This window comes from Pogona vitticeps, chromosome 3 (genome assembly GCF_051106095.1).
Source record: "Pogona vitticeps strain Pit_001003342236 chromosome 3, PviZW2.1, whole genome shotgun sequence".
Classification (NCBI taxonomy): domain Eukaryota; kingdom Metazoa; phylum Chordata; class Lepidosauria; order Squamata; family Agamidae; genus Pogona; species Pogona vitticeps.
Genome location: NC_135785.1, coordinates 80,411,481 through 80,434,522, shown reverse-complemented (window position 1 = coordinate 80,434,522; position 23,042 = coordinate 80,411,481). Strand labels below are relative to the sequence as shown.

The 23,042-nt window shown below is 38.9% G+C and overlaps 1 protein-coding gene across 4 annotated transcripts in view; it reads right to left on the bottom strand.

Moving 5' to 3' along the window:
• KNDC1 (kinase non-catalytic C-lobe domain containing 1) overlaps positions 1-23,042 on the bottom strand; it is a 94,546-nt gene that overhangs the window by 64,950 nt on the left and 6,554 nt on the right. For 3 of the 4 annotated variants that reach the window (XM_020795011.3, XM_078391270.1, XM_078391269.1), the window contains exons 3-5: positions 16,604-16,662; positions 1,675-1,821; positions 367-484 (exon numbers count right to left, since the gene is read on the bottom strand). In XM_020795011.3, coding sequence (XP_020650670.3) covers positions 367-484; positions 1,675-1,821; positions 16,604-16,662 — 324 coding nt within the window. The remainder of the gene's footprint in view (positions 1-366; positions 485-1,674; positions 1,822-16,603; positions 16,663-23,042) is intronic. The other variant, XM_078391271.1, reaches the window with a different exon arrangement.

Genomic DNA, 23,042 nt, shown 5'->3' with positions numbered 1-23,042 from the left:
TCTTTCAAAACATTAACTATAAAATGGTAGGGGGCGTAAAAATTCACTCTCAGTAGAAGAGGGCACAAATTTATTTCAGTATAATCTTTTACTCAATAGTAGGAGATTGAGACATTTCTCCAGGTTATATTCATTCACATTCTGTATCTCAAGCCAGAAAAGACATTGATTGATTGATTGATTGATTGATTGATTGATTGATTGATTGATTGATTGGATTGATTGATTGATTGATTGATTGATTGATTGATTGATTGATTGATTGATTGATTGAATTTGTACCCTACCCATCTAGTTAACAGACTACTCTGGACAGGGTACAAATACAATAAATGATACAATACAGAAATGTGCTATAAAGGATACCTTGAATGCTACCACATGATTCAACTGAAAGTATTCTTCTTCCAGCAGCAGAGAGGTGCCGACAAATGTCATTTGAGGATGAAAGTTTGAGTTTCTCTTTGCACAACGATATGACAGCCTATAACACCAAGTAAAGCATTTAATAACAATGCAGTTTTCATGCAAGGCATGTTTTCAAGCTCATAAAAGAGATTAGTATTACCTAGGAAACTTCAGCATTTTGCATTTGTAAAGTAAGCCATTAAGGAATTGCAACAATTTCCCTACTGTTAGCCTTTCTACTTGATTTATTAGAGATTAATTAAGCACAAAATTTCAAAATGTCCACAATATGGAAAATTGAAAAATACAATTAATACCTAACTGCAATATTAATTACCTTATCCATCTTGCCTATTTTTTCTATTATTAAGTTTTAGTTAAATTCTGTCCATATTTTTTGAATGAACAGTGAAGTAAGCAGCCATCATTCACTGAATGGTCTAAATGGGTGCCTGGTATGCTAATACACTGAACCAATGATAAAAAACATATTATCTCTTCACAACCAAATTAGCTTTAATTCCTAAAGTGCAATTAAACAGACATACATGTTGCCAAATATTTACAAGTTGTTCTCCAAAGATTTATATTTTGGCTTTGATTCTACAACAGAGGTATTAAAGCCAAATGGAACAAGTCAGCCAAATTGCAGTTTCAGTTGACAACCACCCATTCAGCTTCATGGCTGAGTCGAGATTTTAACCCAGATGTCCTGCATCCTTGCCCAGCTCTCTAATCGCTACAGCACAAGGACCATCAGCATTGTGCACAGTGCAATGGAAAACTGTGTGCATCTCATCTACAGAGATCTTATGCGCTTACTTGGATCAACCATAGGCCCTCCACCTCCAGTTTTACATTACAGTGATGCCTCGCAAGACAAATGCCTCACGCAACGAAAAACTCGCAAGACGAAAGCATTTTGTGAGTTTTTTGGTGACTTGCAAGACGAATTTTTCTATGGCTGTGTTTCGCAACATGATTTTTCCCCTTTTTTCGGGGGTTTGTTTTAAATTGCACAACCATTAGTACTGCGCTTCACAAGATGAAATTTTTGCAATACAACATGACTCACGGAACAAATTAATTTCGTCTCGCGAGGCATCACTGTACTCACATTTGGTGTCAAGGAAGTGTCTTCTAAAATGTTAATGAAGAGAGGAATGAAGTGTTGTTGTTTTTTTCTGATTAAGGTGGCAATTCAGGATCAGTGAGTATGATAGGAAAGAATTCTATTACTGCCAAGATACCACCATAAAATTTTACCTCAATATCTGGCCTCTCTTTGGGATTTTCTTCATGCATTTGTTTAAGCAGAGTCTGTAGATCCTGGCTAAATTCTGACTCTGTTTCCATCTCCGTCACATACTCAATCACTGCTTTTAGTGTGGCTCCCAAGGAAAAGATATGTGCCTATACGATTAAAAATGAATCAAAGCATTTTGCAAAATGAATGATTAGGTCCACCAAAGTTTATTAGTCAAAATAGTCTTAAGCGATTGGTTGGTTATAGAAGCATCCTTAATAAATGCTTCTACAACAAAAGTATCAACACTACTGATAATTAACTTATGTGGCTCATTGGTAGCCTCTATTGTATTCATAATGTCCACTGTACCTGGGTGGTCCCCATCCTGCATGTGGAAAACCAGGAAAAGGGATCTAACTTATCCAGAAAATCAAGCAGGACAGCACAAAGAGCAGAATCCACAAATAAAACTGTGAACCCAAGTACCAGACAGGACCACCAGTCACTAGGTTTGCCCCACTAGAGGGGTGTGAAGCTGAGAACAGACAATTGTTTACCCATTCTAATGGACAAGGGAAATGTAAATCTGGTATATGGCCTTCCTAACTGCATTGTATTTGGGCACAGAAGGGATAAGTGCAGTTAGTGTTGTGACGCAGAGGAAGGTCTAGGACCAAATCACAGAATAATGATGTTGGAAGGTACCTATAAGGTGACTGAGACCAACCCCTTGCCAATGCAGGCAAATCAAAGTATATCTGATGGATGGTTGTCTGTGGGAGTAGAACTAGAAAATAATGCCTGCCTAATATGCAGATCATTCCCTGCAACCTGTATATCAACTCTTCCTCAAATACTTTTTCATCTAGTTTCTGCTAGACAAGGGGCTCACTTAATGAAAAATGGAGAAAGAGACTAGGAGCAGGGTGCAGATAATCAGTAGCACAGAAATAGTTCTCCTAATACAGTGGTGCCTTATTTTATTTATATCCTGCCTATCTGGTCATGTGAGGACCACTCTAGGCGGCTAACAACATAAAATGGCCGCCGTATGGAGGATTTTCGCTTAAAGGTGAGTCTGAATCCCATAGGAACGCATTGAAGGGGTTTCAATGCATTCCTATGGGCTTTTTAATATCGCATAGCGACGAAATTGCTTTGCAGCAATTTTTGCTGCACCGATTATCGTCGCTATGCGAGGCACCACTGTGTGCTGATTACTTCTAAATATCCCCCTACCATACTTCAGATTTATATTACAAATAAGAGTTTATGAATTTTGGTTTGGTACTTAAAATAACTTTAGTTACGCTGGAGTCCTATAAAAAAACAACCTTGAGAATAATTCAGGCATTACAGCTAGAAAACAGATATGGTTTGAAGCATGACGGGGCAGAGAAATGCACATAATTCCTACTCCCATGTCCCCAACCCAACATGAAGTCAGGCACACCTTCATGTGCTCACATCAATCTCCAGTGGGTCTTTTGTGGTCTACTAAACATGCAATGATGTGTTTTCATGAGCAGGAACATTGCCTTATTACATCTCCCAATCATGGAAACACTGGGTGTTTAGCAGAACATCCTTTATAAATCCCATTGCAGAGCTTCGAGACCCTTGCTGTGAATATGTGAAGGACTGCCTGACTTCTGTGGGGAACAGGAACAATAGGCAGGTTACTCCCATGCCTCCAAATCTAGTTGCTTTCAGACATAACAGCTGAGTAGACAGGCTTAACATCAAAAAAACTAAAGAACTCATAATAGATTTTAGGAGGAAGAGAAATGTACATTTACCACTGTACATAAACGGTGAGGAAGTGGAGAGAGTTGGTAGTTTTAAATTTCTGGGTACTTACATCTCAGAGGACCTCTCATGGACTATAAATGCCAACATGCTAATAAAGAAGGCACAGAAGAGGCTGTATTTCCTGAGAATGCTCGGGAAGTTAAATTTATCACAGCATTTACTTCTGTCCTACTACCGTAGCAGCATTGAGAGTGTCCTAACTTATGGCATTCTGGCATGGTTTGGGAGTAGCTCTGTAGCAGACAAAAAAGCTCTACAGAGAACCATTAAAATTGCCCAGAATATCATCGGGCTCCAGCTACCAACCCTGGATGACATCTTCACATCCCGCTGTCTGAGGAAGTCACACAGCATCCTGAGAGACTCTTCCCATCCTGCTTATAACTTTTTTGAACTGTTACCATCTGCTAGAAGATATAGAACAATTAAGACTCGGACCACACGTTTTCTAAATAGTTTTTATCCTAGAGCTATAATTGCAATTAATAATGAGCTTAAAGACCACCAGTAGTGAATAATTAGTTGGACTGTGTTACTTGGCCTGAGGTGTAGATGTTTGTATTTTTAGTGGGGGACTTCTAGTGGGTGGGGAGTGTTTGGGGAATGTTATGTGTGTCTGGTCTCTGGGTGTCTGTGAATTTCGTTGTATGGTATACTGTGTATATACTTACAATGACAATAAATTATTATTATTATTATTATTATTATTATTATTATTATTATTATTATTATTATTATTATTATTATTATTATTATTATTATTATTATTATTATTATTATTAGTAAGTCTCATTGAAATAACTGTGTCTTACATCTGAATAAGACATGCATAAAATTGCATTAAGAAAGTTCACAACATGACACTTCCATTCCTACATGCATCTGTGATTCATTCCACATATTCATGAGAACCCCTTCATTCCTCCAGGGAGGTTTGTAGGATATGTGCCTCCAAGACAGGGAGAAGCAGGGCAAGAGGGCACAGAACACACTTCCCCCCCCCAAACTTCCTCAAATTGACTTGTCTAAGGATCCAAACACAGTGTACATAACTGGCCCTAGCACAAGGACACTCTGTGCAAAAATTGGTTAAGCGGATTTGTCGTTTAACAAGGTAATCGTTAAGCAAGACACCACTGTACTTCAATCTTTAATCCATACACATACCAGGCCTATGTGGCTTACAGGCTTTAATATTTTCAGTATTTAAATTGAGATTGTTTATGAATTCATACATGTTTCATTTCTTCAGGATCTATATAAATAATTATCTAAACTATTATTTCTGTGTTATCTCCTGATGTGTCTGAGCATAAGCCTTTACTTTTTGAAGAAACTGTAACATGCCATAGCTCTTAATCTTTAGTATTAGGCATTGACACTATAGCCAGCCCTTCCAGCTACATAATCAACACCATTACCCGTAAATAGGCAATCAACCAGATGTAAGTAACACAGTAATGTGTAAGCCCATTATGTATATTAACCTGCTACATACTACAGTTCTCAAAATGTACAGTATTATGCTGATGCGCATTAACAGCATAAGATCTGGAAAGAATGGAGAGCTTGAACTCAAATTTTTACTGAAAATTTCTTAACTTTTTAATTCATCTGAGAAGGGATCAGTGTTGTAGATAAGAATCAGTCAATGTGGGAAGGGCTAAGTATGCCCTTCTGCCAATTCTCTCTTCAGATTCTCCAGTCCATTCATTTAAAGCATCATCACATAAGGCAAATGTTCCCTAGCTATACCCTTGTTAGATTGTTGTAGAAATTATTGGTCACATATCACACAGCTATTATCGAATCATTTACCTGGTCAGCAGTGTAACTGTAGTTTATTACCCCTCACTGGGAGGCTTCTGTTATTTTGTTCCAGTGATGTAACAATATATTCCTTAGTGGTATGACAACCCTATAGATCCTTTTCTGAAGCCAAGTCACCAGGGAAGGCAGCGATCATTACTACTGTGCAGCTGTCCTGCTATAATTTTTTTTTTAAAAAAAATTGTAGCCAGTATGTCAATCTGTAGGTAAACTTATGTTAATGGCCAGAGCACTGGTAGATGTTGCATCACTCCACCTACTGTCTGGCAAGCAACACAGCCCTGGATGGGGGTGCCAGGTAGGTGCAATGCCATTCTTCCAGAAGTGCCAGCACATCAAGGGAAATTTTACCGACAGGAACCCCTTCCCACCATATTAATGCACCAGGAAAAAAATTAAAGGGGCTGAAGTGCCCCAGAAAACAAGAGAGAAAATAAATTGGTACCATGGTGTAGCCAGCCATAACAATTCAAATAGGAGAAAATGAACTGGTAACATTAAAATACAATGGAATGATTGCTGTGGTGTATATACCACATGACCGCGATTCTGTACATATGGAGGTATGGAAAGTATCATTAGAAGTGGGGAACATTTGCTTCATGTGATAAGGCTCTTAAGCTTCCCCAACAAAAGGAGACATTCAGGAGCTTTTAAATATCCCTACCATGTATAACATGATAGTACACCAAAACCATAATTTTCAGGGTCAGCGTATGCTGACAAGTCCAGTGTTCCAAAGTGGGAAGAGCATTTAGCCAACTAGATTGTCCACAGAGGGGACAGGAATCAACTATGATAAATAATATTTAAATCAGTAGTACCTGTTGCATATTATTATAACTAATATTTCTTCTGATTTTAGGCGAAACGAACGTAAAGTGTTTGGGATGTTTCCCACTAGGTGGAGCTTTCTCCAAGTCTAACTACACAACTGACTGCAAGTTTAACAAAACTTACAAACTACTGCTGAACTCTATCAAATACATACATACAGCTTCATTATTATTTTCTGCATTTTTAAAAAAACTATGTTTCTCACTAAAGAAAAACACATTTTAAAAAAGAAACTTGCATAATGCCACTTCACATAACACAAAACACCTCACATAGAAGAAATTTCTGTAGTGAAAATGCAAAATTATGTTATCCATCATCAAGTTGACTCTGACTTATGGCAACCCTAGTAAGATTTCCAAGGTAGGTAATATACTTAAGTAATGGTTTCATGTTCTCAACTGCTACATTACACTCCATAGTATGCTAAAGTCCCCACAAAGAGCAAGTTCCCTGCACTTACTTTAAAGTAAAAAAGATTAAAAGACATAACTAGAAGTTGTATCCTTAAAGTAATATGTAGTTCTGCTTTCTCCTCATCTACAGAACAGGCAAGCATTCAGCTTTTCAGGGAGCTGAGCACTGTGAATTTGACCAAATGGTTACTTAGTACCCTAATTAGAGCTTGACAACTTTTCTGCTCTCTTAATTTAAGAGGTGGTGCCTATTACTAATTTTGAGTAGGTTCAGTCATAGTATAAAGTTGGGGCAATCAACAGGACATTTAATTGGTTTACATTGTAAACCTCTAGGGTCAGTTTAAGGAAAGGAATAAGGACTCTCCCAAGGAATGCCAAAGTACAGTATAGCCATGTAATAAAAGTATAGTGGTGCCTCACTTAACGAGGATAATCCGTTCCAGTGAAATAGCTGTAAAACAAAATCCTCGTTAAGCGAAATAAAAACGCCCATTGAAACGCATTGAAAACCCTTCAATGCGTTCCAATGGGCTGAAAACTCACTGTCCAGCAAAGATCCTCCATAGGGACGGTCATTTTTGCTGCCTGTAAAGCGAGGAATCCGTCCTAGAAAACAGCGGGGGGGCATTTCGTTCACCCGGTGGCCATTTTGAAACCCGACGATCAGCTGTTTTTAGATCGTGGTAATGCGAAAATCGGTTCCCGAGGTAGGGAACCAATTATCGTGAAGCAGATTTTTCCCATTTAAACCATCGTTTTGCGATCGCTTTTGCAATCGCAACAACCTAATCATCAAGCAAGGCAATCATTAAGCGAGGCACGACTGTAGTCCCAAAGGAAATTATAATCAGGAATGTTACATTTATACCTGAATGTACATTCTTACCATGTTTCCCCGAATATAAGACAGGGTCTTATATAAATTTTTGCTCCAAAAATGCATTAGGGCTTATTTTCAGGAGATGTTTATTTTTTTCATGTACAACAATCTACATTTTTTCAAATACAGTCATGTCATCTTTTGGTTGCTGCACAATGGTGGAGGGCGGGGTTTCAATTAACTGGGGCTTATTTCTGGGGTACGGCTTATACTATGAGCATCCTGAAAAATCACACTAGGGTTTATTTTCAGGTTAGGTCTTATTTTCGGTGAAATAGGGTATTAGCTTTCTGATGAACAGAAATTCCAGTTGTCATGCTTCTGATACAGAGGCAGGGAAAATATTCCCCCTGGATTCAAAAGTTTCAGGAATTCAAAAGCCTACTCAGATGAAAACTCCCAGCAAGCAACCCACAATCAAGCTAATAAATATGCTTATAGGTGAAACTGTTTATCTACATTGTCCATCAGTGCCTATTCACTTTAAAGTCTTGTGTATTCTTACTTTTAGAAAGTGTCTACTATGGAGAGCTGTAAAATATTTTTAAAGATGCTTCCAGATTTCCATTTCCAGCGAACAGGACAGATAACTTTAGTATTTAGCAAAAACATTAAACTGCTATATGAATGGAAACTGAATTGAGAGCCTTTGGTCAAAGGCTCCAAAACAGTACATTCAAGTATTTAAACAGTTCAATTATGCATAAAATATGTAAGACAAAACATAAAGCCCTGCTTAAGGATGCCAATGTTTGTTGTTGTTGTTGCTGTTTAGTCTTTAGGTTTTGTCTGATTCTTCGTGACCCCATGGACCAGAGCATGCCAGGCCCTCCTGTCTTCCACTGCCTCCTAGAGTTGGGTCAAATTCATGTTGGTAGCTTCGATGACACTGTCCAACCATCTCGTCCTCTGTCGTCCCATTCTCCTCTTGCCTTCACACTTTCCCAACATCAGGGGCTTTTCCAGGGAGTCTTCTCTTCTCATGAGATGGCCAAAGTATTGGAGCCTTAGCTTCAGGATCTGTCCTTCCAGTGAGCACTCAGGGTTGATTTCCTTCAGGGTGGATAGCTTTGATCTCCTTGCAGTCCAGGGGACTCTCAAGAGCCTCCTCCAGCACCACAATTCAAAAGCATCAATTCTTCAGCAGTCAACCCTCTTTATGGTCCAGCTCTCACTTCCATACATTGCTACTGGAAAAACCATAGCTTTGACTATGCGGACCTTTGTCCGCAAGGTGAGGTCTCTGCTTTTTAAATGCTGTCTAGGTCTGTCATCCCAAGAAGCAGGCGTCTTTTAATTTTGTGGCAACTATCACCATCTGCAGTGATCATGGAGCCCTGAAGGTAAAATCTGTCACTGCCTCCATATCTTCCCCTTCTATTTGCGAGGAGCTGACAAGACCAGTGACCATGATCTTGGGTTTTTTGATGTTGAGCTTCAGACCATTTCCTGCGCTCTCCTATTTCACCCTCATTAAGAGGTTCTTTAATTCCTCGTCACTTTCTGCCATCAGAGTGGTATCATCTGCATATCTGGGGTTGTTGATATTTCTTTTGGCAATCTTAATTCCAGCTTGGGATTCATCCATTCCAGCCTTTTGCATGACGTATTCTGCATATACGTTAAATAAGCAGGGACGACAATATACTGCCTTGTCGTACTCCTTTCCCAATTTTGAACCAATCACTTGTTCCATACCCAGTTCTAACTGTTGCTTTCTGTCCCACATATAGATTTCTCAGGAGATAGATAAGGTGGTCGGACATTCCCATTTCTTTAAGAACTTGCCATAGTTTGCTGTGGTCCACACAGTCAAAGGCTTTTGCATAGTCAATGAAGCAGAAGTAGATGTTTTTCTGGAACTCTCCTGCTTTCTCCATAATCCAGCACATGTTAGCAATTTGGTCTCTAGTTCCTCTGCCCCTTCGAAATGCAGCTTGTACTTCTGGGAGTTCTGGGTCCACATACTGCTGAAGCCTACCTTGGAGGATTTTGAGCATAACCTTGCTAGTGTGTGAAATGAGTGCAAGTGTACGGTAGTTGGAGCGTTCTTTAGCACTGCCCTTCTTTGGGATTGGGATGTAGACTGATCTTTTTCAATCCTCTGGCCGCTGCTGAGTTTTCCAAACTTGCTGGCTTATTGAGTGTAGCACCTTAACAACATCATCCTTTAAGATTTTAAATAGTTCAACTGGAATGCCATCACCTCCACTGGCCTTGTTGTTAACCGTACTTTCTAAGGCCCACTTGACTTCACTCTCCAGGATGTCTGGCTCCAGGTCAGCAACCACACTATCTGGGTTGCCCGGGACATCCAGATCTTTCTGGTATAACTCTTCTGTGTATTCTTGCCACCTCTTGATGTCTTCTGCTTCTGTTAGGTCCCTACCATTTTTGTCCTTTATCATGTCCATCTTTGCACAAAATGTTCCTTTAATATCTCCAATTTTCTTGAGCACATCTCTGATTTTCGCTTTTCTATTATTTTCCTCTACAGTGGTGCCTCGACGTACGACCATCCTGACATACAACCATTTTGAGTTGCGACCAGCTCTGGCCACACAATTTTGCTTCAACTTGCGGCCGGCGCTTCAAGTTGCAAAAAAAAGAGGCAGGGGAAAAAAGGTGGGGAATTCAAATTAGAGGGCTAACCATTGTTCGGGGAAGAGCTTCTTTGTAGCTCTTTCACCCCAACGGTTAGTGTGCACACATTTGCAGAGAGGCTTCGGGCTGCCTAGTGCTGCTTTCTCCTTCTGGTTGAGTACATTTACAGGGTTTTGCAGGGTGGGTTGGGGGGTTATGTTTCTGTGCTGTGATTTTTCTTTTTCTTTTTCTTCAGCAAAGTCCACAGGGCAACAAAGGCTGAAATAGGAATGAAGAATTGCTCATCTTGACTAATTGCCCATTTCAAATTTATTTAGTAAAATATGATAATTTACTTCACTGCTGTAGCAGTCACATCAGTAAGTAAGAGAAGAAATGATAAATATTAACTAGTCTTTGTTAACATACTGCAGTTTTTTAAAATAGTAAAAAGAGGGAACAAAAAATAGGAAAATAATTTAAGCACATGTTCACATATTATAATCTCTCCATCATAAATCAAAATATATCCAAAGCTATAACTACATGAATTTAATTGCTTAAATTTAACAATAGTCAGCTACACGATTTTATAAATAATCTTTGTAGCTAGAAGGACCAGCTGAAAGTGAGTGATATTAGGCAAAGCTTAGCTTAAGAAGGAGAAATCTTAACAAATAGGTTTTAGGGAAATAATCTTCAGTAAGACTTTAGAAAGAATAGTCAGATTTGTCAACTGGCCACTGATACAAGACTAGAATGGTGATTCTATATATATACTAAAGTTGTCTAGTCTGTATACATTCCATTCACACAGGAAGGAGCAAAAAGGAAAGGCCTGCTCTCCTTCAAGTCAATTAAACATTTTAAATTGGAGACTGGCTGAAAATTTAAATGACTTCAATACAGGATTCTAAACATAGAATTCTTCCTATATCAAAAACAGGAATATACAGTATATCACCAATCTCCAGGGGGAAAAATCTGAATGGCATCTTTGTAACACAGACAAATACCCATTTGAGACTGAACTGAGACAAGCAACAAGTTACTCCAGCAGAAGCCTACTGTGTTGTGCCAGTGAATAAAATGAAGCCATTAAAGAATTCTCAAATGGGAATTCATGCTGAAAATGTTATTTAAAATTCACTATCATATCTTTTCAACATAGTGCAATACAAGAGGAAAAATGAAGATAAAATCTCACTGGGCAAATGAAAGTTTGTACACTTGTACCTTAAGATGAAAGTTTTTAAAATCAAATGACGACCGATGTGCTCAATATTAATTTAATGCTAAGCCTACATATTTTTTCCTCAAAGTTGCTGAGCAACAGCAGGATCTTCTCATGAAAAAGCAAAACGACAAAATGTCTAAAGGTCAAGATATAATAAATATATTGAAATGTATACTCTAACCAAATCTGAGAAATTAATTAAGTTTGAGAATCTGAGAAATTGTTTCATTTCTTTGCATTTGATTAAGACATTGATTCAAATGTATACAGCGGTGCCCCGCATAGCGATGTTAATCCGTTCCGGATTAATCGTCGCTATGCAGAAACATCGCTAAACGAAACGGAAAAAGCCATAGGAACGCATTAAACTTGGTTTAATGCGTTCCTATGGCTCCCAAACTCACCGTTCAGCAATGTTCCTCCATAGCGCCGCCATTTTCGCGCCCTTGGTAAGCGAGGGCAGGGCGCGAAAACACTTGTGGTGGCCATTTTGGGCACCCGGCAGCCATTTTGGAACTGCCGATCAGCTGTTTTAAAAAACATCGCAATGCGATGTTTTGCCTATTCAGAACACTGCAATGCGATCGCATTGGCGATCTAAAAAAAAATAGATTGTTATGCGAATTCGTCGTTAAACGGTGCGCTTGTTAAGCGAGTCACCACTGTACTGTAACATTTCCTCTTGCTCTGTTGAATAATTCTTTATTAAACGCTGACTAAATCAAGAACTTTTCCTGTGAATGTTTTACTAGAATCTGAACAGAAATTTCAAATACTTCCTCCTCATTTCAATACAAAATACAAAGCTTAATCCGAGCCACAGTCCAGGGCTTCTAACCGTAAACCCAGGCTCTAGAATAAATGATATGGTAGTGACAATGATGATGAACATTTGAAGGTTGCCTTTCCATCTTCACTAAGTAATGTAATCACAACCTGCAGTCAACTTCAGGGGAAGGGTTCCCAAGTCAGAATAATTGATTACACAGAAGTGTAACATAATGATAGGTGGGTAATGATAAGGCTCATTTAGTGACTGGAATATTTAATTGTAATTTAGCTCCTGAATTTTGCACTCCAGCAGAACCAAAGTCTGGTTCATGTGAACTGGTAGATGCACACAGATGACAGGGTTCATAAATCTTGAAACAGGCCCTCCTACCTCACCAGCAAACTCATTCTTCAACAAATCAGGCACTTTTTTTCCTGGACAAGGCCACCCTCTAAACTTCATTATTAACCTGATTATCCACCAAACCCACAGAAGGACCCACAAATTCTTGTAATCTTGGTACCATCTCACATACAAACCAACCCTTGGTATATTCTAGATCATTCCCAATTTGTTCCGAAATCATGCTTAATACGTACTCATTTGAACTATTTTTGCTTAAGAGTACAGTAATCCTGTGTTTTAAGAATGCATATATTTCTAGAATTTTATAGCGCTCATTTCAAAAACATTACTTGTTCAGATATTTTTTGACACTTCTGTTCAGATATACATGCGTGCATGCACACACATATATATAGCCTGCCCTTCGCCCAATAAACGGCAGAAGGCATCAGTATAGTACTGGACCAAGTACAGGACCCAGTTACTGAGAAATATCTCTTTATTGCTTCAGCGTCTTTAATAGTGATTCCCTAGGTATTGACACAATGCATTAACCAGATGTCCAGCCTATCCTGACACCCTTTAAAACAATAACAACTGATTCGAAAAGCCACCTCATTTTTTAACATGTTTCTCTTGAAGGGATACACAACACACATGCCAGAAGAATCTCAAAAGAGATTTGAAACTAACAACTTTCAATACTTTCCTGTTTTGTTAAAGTTTTTTAATGCTAATACAAGCTTTAGCTTTAATCTTTTTACAGTTGTAAATATAGTTGACCAAAGAACCTAATGAACAAAATTCAAATAGGTATGACTGCCACACTAGCCAGAACTAGCACACTGCTGCCGCCTGCAGTACCCTCCTAAGCTTACTAGTCAGACTATTTGTACCAGCTGAATCAAATAAAATATCTAATTAAAAGCCAGTCAGCCATGCCAAATAAACAGAATGTTAAAAATAGTAAAAGCTATATACTCATATCTTTCATTTAATATCCATGGGATTGAGCAGAATTAGGCTTTCATGTCAGTGCAAAAGGAACTCCTCGATAAGAACATATGGATGAAAGGAAGTGTTTGTACGTATTTGTACCAACTGTTTTGAAATGGTAACTAATGCCAGTGTTTACAGGTAAATGAGATGATGTGCTTTTTTATTTATAATAAAATCTCACAGAGGGACAGAATTACCATATTTTTCCATGTATAAGATGATACAGTGGTGCCTCGCTTAGCGATTGCCTCGTTTAATGATGTATTTGCTTAGCGATGGGTTTTTTTGAGCGACTTTGCGCTCCGTTTAGCAATGTTCCCTATGGGGAAATTTTGCATAGCGATGTTCGGGACCTTGCCTCGCTTAGCAATGACAGTTTTAGGTCCCCTGTTTCGCTTAGCGATGTTCCGTTTTCGCTATTTTTAAAGTGCCTTAAAATGTTCAAAAACGGTTCTAAATGCTTGGGATCGTTAGTGCACCTTGCAAAACCTTTGCAAACTTAATTTGGCTTTGTTCTGACTCTTTGTTAATTTTTAGTGAATTCCCCCCCCCATTGGAATGCATTGAACTGCAGGTTTGACAGCTGTCAAACCGACAGTTCAATGCTTTCCAATGGGGGAGAAAAAAATTCACCAAAAATTAACGAAGAGTCGGAACAAAGCCAAATTAAGTTTGCAAAGGTTTTGCAAGGTGCACTAACGACCCCAAGCATTTAGAACCCCTTTTGAACATTTTAAGACACTTTAAAAATAGCTTTTGACAGGTCCATTTTTGCAATTTTAAGTGTGTCTTAAAAGGTTCAAAAAACGGTTTTAAATGCTTGGGATCGTTAGTGCACCTTCTAAAACCTTTGCAAACTTAATTTGGCTCTGTCCTGAGTCTTCGTTAATTTTTGGTAAAAAATTTTCTCCCCCATTGGAATGCATTGAACTGTCGGTTTGACAGCTGTCAAACCTGCAGTTCAATGCTTTCCAATGGGGGGGGGGAATTCACCAAAAATTAATGAAGACTCAGAACAAAGCCAAATTAAGTTTGCAAAGGTTTTAGAAGGTGCATTAACGATCCCAAGCATTTAAAACCATTTTTGAACGTTTTAAGACACACTTAAAATTGCAAAAACGGACATCGCAAAACCATTGGAATGCACTGAATAGGCTTCAATGCATTCCTATGGGAAATGGTGTTTCGCTTAGCGATGTTTTCCCATAGCAATGTTTTTTGGGGAACCAATTAACATCGTTAAGCGAGGCACCACTGTAATTTTCTCTAAAATGCTTAGATTAAAAATTTAGGGTCGTCTTATACACAAAAGTAAGGAGGGGGAAGAAAGTGGAGAGAGAAAGCAGGAATCAAAGCACTTTGATGATTCCTGCTTTCTCCCTCCACTTTCTTGAGAAGAAAGAAATTCTGGGTTAGAAAAGTGGGGGGACCCTTTTATACATAGGAATGTCTTATACAGTACACAGAAAAATACGGTAAATGTTTGAGTTCCACTGTTAACAGCAGGAGCTGAGAATTCTCATAACTAGCTCCCTGATGTTGCATTCATATTGTACGATTTACAACATCTATTATTGGAAAAGTATTTCTATGCATTTCTATAATGTGAACGTAAGTTATATCAAAGCAATGAATATAGGGCCACTTCTTACATAGAGTTTCTTTGTACAAGTAAAGCAAGATGAGTTAAGTGGCTTGCAGAGCCAAAACCACTCAGCTATAGATGTCTGCTCGATTTGTCCAGCTCATTATCATAGAAGTGGCTAGGTATCTCAGTTAGTATAAAGCAACTTATACCATAGATTGGTAGGAACATCCTTTGGTATTTGAATGTTTTACAACATTTTATATGAAAACTGGCATAGGGCTGCACATTAATAATACTAGATCAATGTGCAGTAGTAATAGTATCAGCAGAAGCAGCAATTACAGAATGAGTGTGTACTCATTACTAACAGACACAGTATCTCTCCCCTTCTGCAGGCATCATAATGGTTATAAAAATACCTTCTCAAGTCGCATTCAGTTGGCAGTGTAATGCTACCAAATGAAACTCTGTAATAATAGAGTGACCTTTGTGTCTTAGTCTACTAGTAATGGAAATTTAAGGCTATTGATCCACCAGAGCGTTATTATAAATTGCACTAGAGTAGGTCCACTGAAACAGGTAGGATTTGGTGTCTCTACCCCTCCATAATGATACAAATGACCCAACTCTAGTTGCAACTTACTTTAGCATAGTAAGCTGCAACTTGAGTAGCCTCATTTGAATCAATGGAACTCATAGCATGGTTGACCTACCAAATCCTTACCAGGATTTCAGCCAATATATTAAAGACATGTCTACGTACCAAATCTGAAGTAACAGTTGACAAATTTGTTTTCATCATCAAGAAAAGTATCTTAATGTGTTTGATGTAGATTTGGAAATTGCCTTACAGACTGAAAACTTTCAAACACAGCTAAAAAGAAACTTAATTTGAAATATAGCTTTGCATCTTGCTGATCTATAATATTCAATTAGCAGAACTCATTTGCATACTCTTTTTAAAAGGTAGAAAATTATGAAGACTTTGATTCAGTAATTTCATACAATGCCTTTATAAAAATAGATGTTACATTTTCATATTGTTGATTAGGCTATCTGGAATATAATTCATAAGAAAATGAAGAAAACATTTAACACTTTGAATAGGATTTTCAAGACAATTTCATATGTTGCAAGAAGGCTATGGATGTGTGATCTGGAAGGCTAATGAATTTGCATAAACAATTAAGCAATGACTTCAACAATAAAAAAAACATTTATGAATCACTAGACTAGTGAGATCCATTGGTTTGTTCATTATACCAGAAGATTAAATTAACTATTCCATCATGAATTATTTTTATAGAAGATATCAAGCAATTTTATAGTTTGCTATAAAATTTGCAATCAGCCCCTGAAACAAATAGATCCAAATGAAAAATACAAAACATGGCAGAATGTTCAAATGCAAACTGGTGCTTTTATTTGTCAAACAACATTTTTATCCTTTCAGATGAAGTAAGTTTTAAAAACATCAGCACCACACAGTAGAAATTTCTATAGGTGACACTTCTGACAATATACAGTGTTGAAAATCAAGAAGAAAATGAATATACACATTCATCTTTGAAAAGCACCAAACACACATCCCTTTTAAGGATACCTCCAAGGTCCAAGTTGTTACATGAAAATATATTCACTTACCTCAAAGGTGTTACCAGTCACATCAATCTCTGGTGGCATAAAGACACCTTCTGGATCATCTTTAAAAGAAACATGGAATTGAGAAGTCTAAAATAGGATTTCAGAACAATTTTAAGAATCCTGAAACTCTAACTCAGAGATGCAACAAAATGGCTTCCTGAAATTCTTATCTGTATGTAGAACTAAAGAATCATTTTCTTGAACAGTCACCAGTGGCCACAGCATAACTTATGTATTTTCTACTAATTTTTCTCCCTGATGTAGGAAACTGCCCCCAAGGGAGATCGAGACTATAGAGCATATATTTTTCACCTGCCCATTGTATGATGTGGTGCGCAAAGAGATTATTACGCCCCTAATGGAAAGAATCCCAGGATGTTCAGAGAGAAACAGGCTCGAGTTCCTTCTCTCGGATGCTGACATGCAGATCACCTGTCAAGTTGCCAAATTCTGTGTGGCAATACTTTGATCGCGGAAGCCAAACTCCAGCTAGATAGTAGCTCCCAGCTCTATGCATGCTAACATGTTTTAATGGGATATTGAAAGTTAGAAATTATAAATAATATTTTATACATATGTGACTGGTCTAAGGACTGTAAATGAAACTTTCATGACCCTTTCATGGCTTAATGTCTCCTTTAAAGACATGTGCTGTTATATAACATTCTGTAGGGCTTACAAAAATTCTATTTACGGAATTACATCTATCCTAGTAAAAAGACACAGCACAATTCTTTGACAGAATAAGTCTATCAATAGCCATCTTTATGGCAGAATGCTGTCAAAACATTAAAAGGCTAAGAGATGTTTAATCTGGTTTAATCCAGCTCTGGTTTAATCCAGAGCTGTGATCAATGAAACGTAATAGGAGAAGGCTAGAGTGCATATGGAGGCAGAACCCGATGGAAAATAATCAAATAGCTGTCAGGATCGCAACTAACCTCTACCAATCTAAGGTGAAGGCTGCTAGTCAATCTTACTTCACTGTCCGGATAAGCAAAGCCTCCAAACAGCAGGCAGAACTTTTCTGTATAGTTCGTGATCTATCCAGAGTTGGTCATAGTGACTGGCCTCCCACTAGCATCTCACCTGACCAATATGCAGCCTTTTAAAAATCAAAAGTGGAAGCCATCAGCCAGAATCTTGCCCCCTATTTGAAAACAGTGGATCGAGCTGAGACGTCCAGCGGCCCCGTCTTGCCCGATGAGACTTAACCACTTTCAGCCTGTGACATGGTGGACAGAGTGCTTGATCGCTGTCGTGCCACCTCCTCCTTCCTTGACCCTTGTCCGGCTTGGCTAATTCAAGCAACCAGGCTTATAACATCTGAATAGGCTATGACAATAATTAATGGGTCTCACCAGGAGGGCAAGGTTCCCCTTGCCCTCAAGGAGACACTCATTAGGTCCATTAGGAAAAAAACGAACTTGGCGGCAGACGATATTGGTAATTATAGGCCCGTCACCCGTGTTTCTTTTCTCAGCAAGGTAGTTTCGTGTCATCAGTACGCTGATGATGCTCAGCTCTACATCTCCTTTTTTCCAACAACAGTGGGTGCTGTCTTGTCCCTTGAGCGCTACCTGGGGGCTGTTCAGCAATGGATGCAGTTGAATGGACTGAGGCTGAATCCTAGCAAGACGGAAGTCCTTTGGGTGGGTGCCCCAAACATCAATGGTCTGGGAAACTCCCCTTCCTTTGCGGGGGTGACTCTTACCACCAAGAGTGAGGTTCACAGTTTGGGTGTACATCTGGACCCAGCACTCACCATGGAGACCCAGGTGTCATCAGTCGTCCATTCCGCACATTTCCACCTTTGGCAGATTGCCCAGCTGCGTCCCTATCTTGATGTGGGGGCACTTACCACTTTGGTCCATGTGCTCGTAGTCTCAAGATTAGACTACTGTAATGCACTCTACATGGGGCTGCCTTTGAGACTGACGTGGAAACTTCAGATGGTACAAAATGTGGCGGCCAGACTTCTTACAAGGGTGAAAAGGTACAGTACCAACATATTTCCCCCATGCTGGCTGCCTTGCATTGGCTGCCCATTCGTTTCCACGTTGATTTAAAAGTTCTTACAATTACATATAAAGCCCTAAATGGTTTAGGACCTCGATATCTGGCAGAGCACCTTCTCCCACCCAGTTCCGCCAGAGTCACTCGTTCCAGCCAGGCCAGGCGGCTGAGGGGCCTAACGCCAAGGGATGCCTGGAAGGAAAGAACGAGGAACTGGGCCATCTCAGCAGTGGCCCCTCGCCTCTGGAACAACTTGCCCGTGGAAATCTGCCTGGCTCCCACTCTGGATGTCTCCAGAAGCAAACTCAAGACCTGGCTATTTGAGCAGGCTTTCCCTCCTGCTGTATCTTAAATTCACACCTTACCATCTTGGATTTATAGTACATGTTTATTGATTTAACTGTTTTTAAATTTGTAATGCTGCCCAGAGTAGACCTTTGGTCTAGATGGGCAGGGTAGAAATCCAATAAAATAAAATAAAATAAAATAAAATAAAATAAAATAAAATAAAATAAAATAAAATAAAATAAAATAAAATAAAATAAAATAAAATAAAATAAAATAAAATAAATAAATAAATAAATAAATAAATAAATAAATAAATAAATAAATAAATAAATAAATAAATAAATAAAGAGGCAGGTAGCAGATTATGGATACCTATTTTCATACTTTTATCTATATAACCGGATACTGACTCATATGTTGATAAACTCTGAAGATCACATCTGGCCTAATACAGTCTATACAGTAAGAGAGGCCTTCGAACTCAAAATGCTAACCTGCTATCTGTTAGATTTGTGTCTTAATCTGAGGCATCATCCACTCAGTGCCTCTGTCAATCAGACTGAAAGCAACTGAAAATAAAAGCCACTTGTGTGATAAATAATATAACTTTCTTAATATGATGGTAAGTAATGGGTGCAGAAGATAAACCAAGGCAGTGGAAAATGTTCTTTCTCTCTAATGCCACTTATTCCTTATTCTTAAGGCAATTCTGCAGTCATGATTCTCACAGAGGCCAGTGCATATCCAGCCCTGAGACAAAAATGGCACACTTCCAAACCTAGGGAATTTATAAGGTCATTCTAGGATAGTTCCAAAAATACTCTGGATAGATATACAAAGCAGGCAGAGTACAGATTCCCATCTGGAGTATAAGAATTGCCCATCTCTTAATTGTGCTACGCATGGTCAGGTGAAGAGTTCATTCCCTTGTCAGTTCATCTGTTTGTCTCTGAACTATACTAAAAGCAAGGATACTAACAGCTTTCCATGCCCAGGGTATCACAGTCCAAGAGAGGCTATGACATTGTCTCCAGGAACAGCTCATATATGCTTGCTTTCATTCATATCAACTCCTACTGCCTGTCCAGCCATCACACATTATTCTTGATGCACAATTTTTCAGACTTTGTAAACTGTTGAGAAGCTACTCTGAAATGCAATTCCATTTGCTTGCTTTGTATATCCATCCAGGATATTTCTGGAAGTAGCAATAAATTCTGACTCAAACTGTAATTAGCCACCACTTTGGTAAGTGGCATAGTACTGAATTGTTTCAGCTTGCTATAACAATAAGTGACACAGCCCTGGATTCTACAGCAGATATTTTTAAAGGCAAGAAAATAAGGGTGTTTGTACTGAACACTACAATGCAACAACCTGCTGTCACTGCTAGGAAACACCTACCAATGCCACTTTGGCTGGATACTAGCAATCATTGTCTATTTTTCTTACTGTAATCAAATGCCAATAAAGGTTTATGTATGTATGTATGTATGTATGTATGTATGTATGTATGTATGTATGTATGTATGTATGTATGTATGTATGTATGTATGTATGTATGTATGTATGTATGTATGTATGTATGTATGTATGTATGTATGTACTAGCAATCGGACATGCCAGAAAACAAACTAGGAGTGATCCTCCTCAGAATGAGACATAGTATTCTAAGTACTGAAATTAAAATAGGTAATACTGGATTTAGCTTAAAGAAACAGTAACTTCTACAACACATGAGGACTATGTTAGTCTTTGATCTTTCAGATTTGTTTAGATCATAAACAACGCTACCAATATACGAGAGGATATTCTTAGTATAAAACTGCCCACAAAATTTGTTTTCTTGCCATTTCAACAATTACATCAGAGTTAAATGTGACATAGAAAGACATTGTCAATGCACTTGAAAGGAAAAGTGGCATTTTTAGTAATCCTCCAATTTTTGTTAAATAAATCAAACATTTAAAAGCTTGAAAATAAAGAACCATAATAAGCATCCTGAAGATTTTCAAGCCTACAACACTGGAATCATTTGTTCAGATTGCTTCGCATCATTTCCCCTTGACTAGAAACAAAAACAGTAGACAGTTATGTACAAAAGATTTCAAAATAAAAACAAAGAAATCTGACCATGTGTAAAAAACACTTCAAGTTTAAAGAAGAGGGGACAGCTCTTTCTGGATAACAATAAGACCCTATGAAGCATACACAGAAGTCGACTAACTCCACTTTCTATTTAGTAATGCCAAAGTACCCTGAAAGAAAAGAGCAAGATATATTGGGAAAACCTGTTACAGTGGTGCCTCGATTTACAAACATCCCGACATACGACCATTTCGAGTTGCAACCAGCTCTGGTGGCAAAATTTTGCTTCGACTTGCGGCTGGAGCTTTGAGTTGCGACCGGAAAAAGGCAGGGGAAAAAGGCAGGGAATTCAAATGTACTAACCATTCGTTGGTCGGCGAAGAGGCAGCTTCCTTGGAGCTCTTTCGCCCCAACGGTTAGAGTGAGTGCGTTGGAGAAGGCTTTGGACTGCCTAGAGCTGCTTTCTGCTCCTGAGCAAGTACATTTACTTTGTTTTGCAGGGTGGGTTTGGGTTGGGGGGGGTTATGTTTCTATGCTGTGATTTTTTTGTGTTTTGATGTGTTTTAATTCCCAACCCCATCACATTCTGATGGGGCTGGCTGTGTATGAGGTGTATGTGTGTTTTTCTCCCCTCCCAGCCCCATCGCATTCCAATGGGGCTGTCTGCGGGGGGGGGTTGTTTTTGTGTGTTTTTCCCAGCCCCATCATGTTCTGATGGGGCTAGTTGTGTTTTTTTGGTTTTGGTAATTTTTTTTCCAGCCCCAAACACATTCCTATGAGGCTTGCAGTGTTTTTGTGTGTGTGTTTTGGTGTGTTTGTTTTTTGACCCCAGCGCATTCCGATGGGGCTTGCAGTGTTTATTTTTATTCAATTTATATATTTTTTTGGTTTTTTTTTCCTTCTGGAACTGATTAATCGCATTCCAATGCATTCCTATGGGAAAGGGTGCTTCAACTTATGACCATGTCGAGTTACGCCCATCTTCTAGAACAGATTATGGTCATAAATATAGGCACCACTGTACTATTACAGGTGCCCTTCATTGTCATTTAAAAAAAATCCTTGGCATATTGAGCTATTAATTGATCTGAAATCCTGCCCATGATGAATTCTTAATTAAAATGCAGAAATTGAAAGAGAACATTACAGTCATAGGAGTTTAGGGTGACCATAACTGCCATGGCTCCATCTCTTCAAATTCTGGGATTTGTAGTTTAGTGACATAATTAGCTATAGCCCAGGGAAGTGCACTAGAGTTCTCTCTACAGACAGTTCTAGGTTTCTTATTGGAGACAGGCACATATTAAGCCATGCCCCTTTGTACAAAGTCCTCTGAGCAGTACTGCCTCACACCCCCAGCCAGCTCACCATCTGTCACGTACCACCGGAGTCCTCCTTTTCTGGTAGTGCTCCAGTCCTCATCTGAGTAGCTGGCTGCTGGAGGAGGTAGGGAAGGGCAGCCCGAGCTCCTTCCCAGACTGGACCACTGCCAGAGAAGGACGACCCCAGCAGCACATGACAGATTGCAAGTGGACCCGCTGGCCGGGGGGAGGGAAAGTGCAGCACCTGTGGTACCATACTGGGGACTTTGTATGAAGGGGCACAACTTAACCTGTGCCCACCTCTATTCCTTACCAAACCATAGATTCTATAAGATAGAGATATGACAGTTAAAGTGAACAAAACTGCTATGCATTTGTAGTAGAAAAATACTCTTATATTATCCCTACCAATCAAATCCATACAACAGGATGGGGAACTTTAGTGAGTCTAGAAGCCAATTTTCTCCCCTGGGAATCTTCAAAATAGTAAAAATAAAAAATATGTAGGGGGAAATATAAAAAAGTAGCCAAAATCATGTGTACAGTGATGCCCCGCATGACGACGACCCTGCTAAACAACGAATCCGCAGGACGATGACTTTTTGCAATCACTATAACGATTCGCTAAATAGTCATTTCAATGGGGGATTTTTGCTTCACGACGATTAGGTCCATGCTTTGCAAACCGTTTGTTCGCAAGATAATTTTTCCAGCTGATCGTTGGG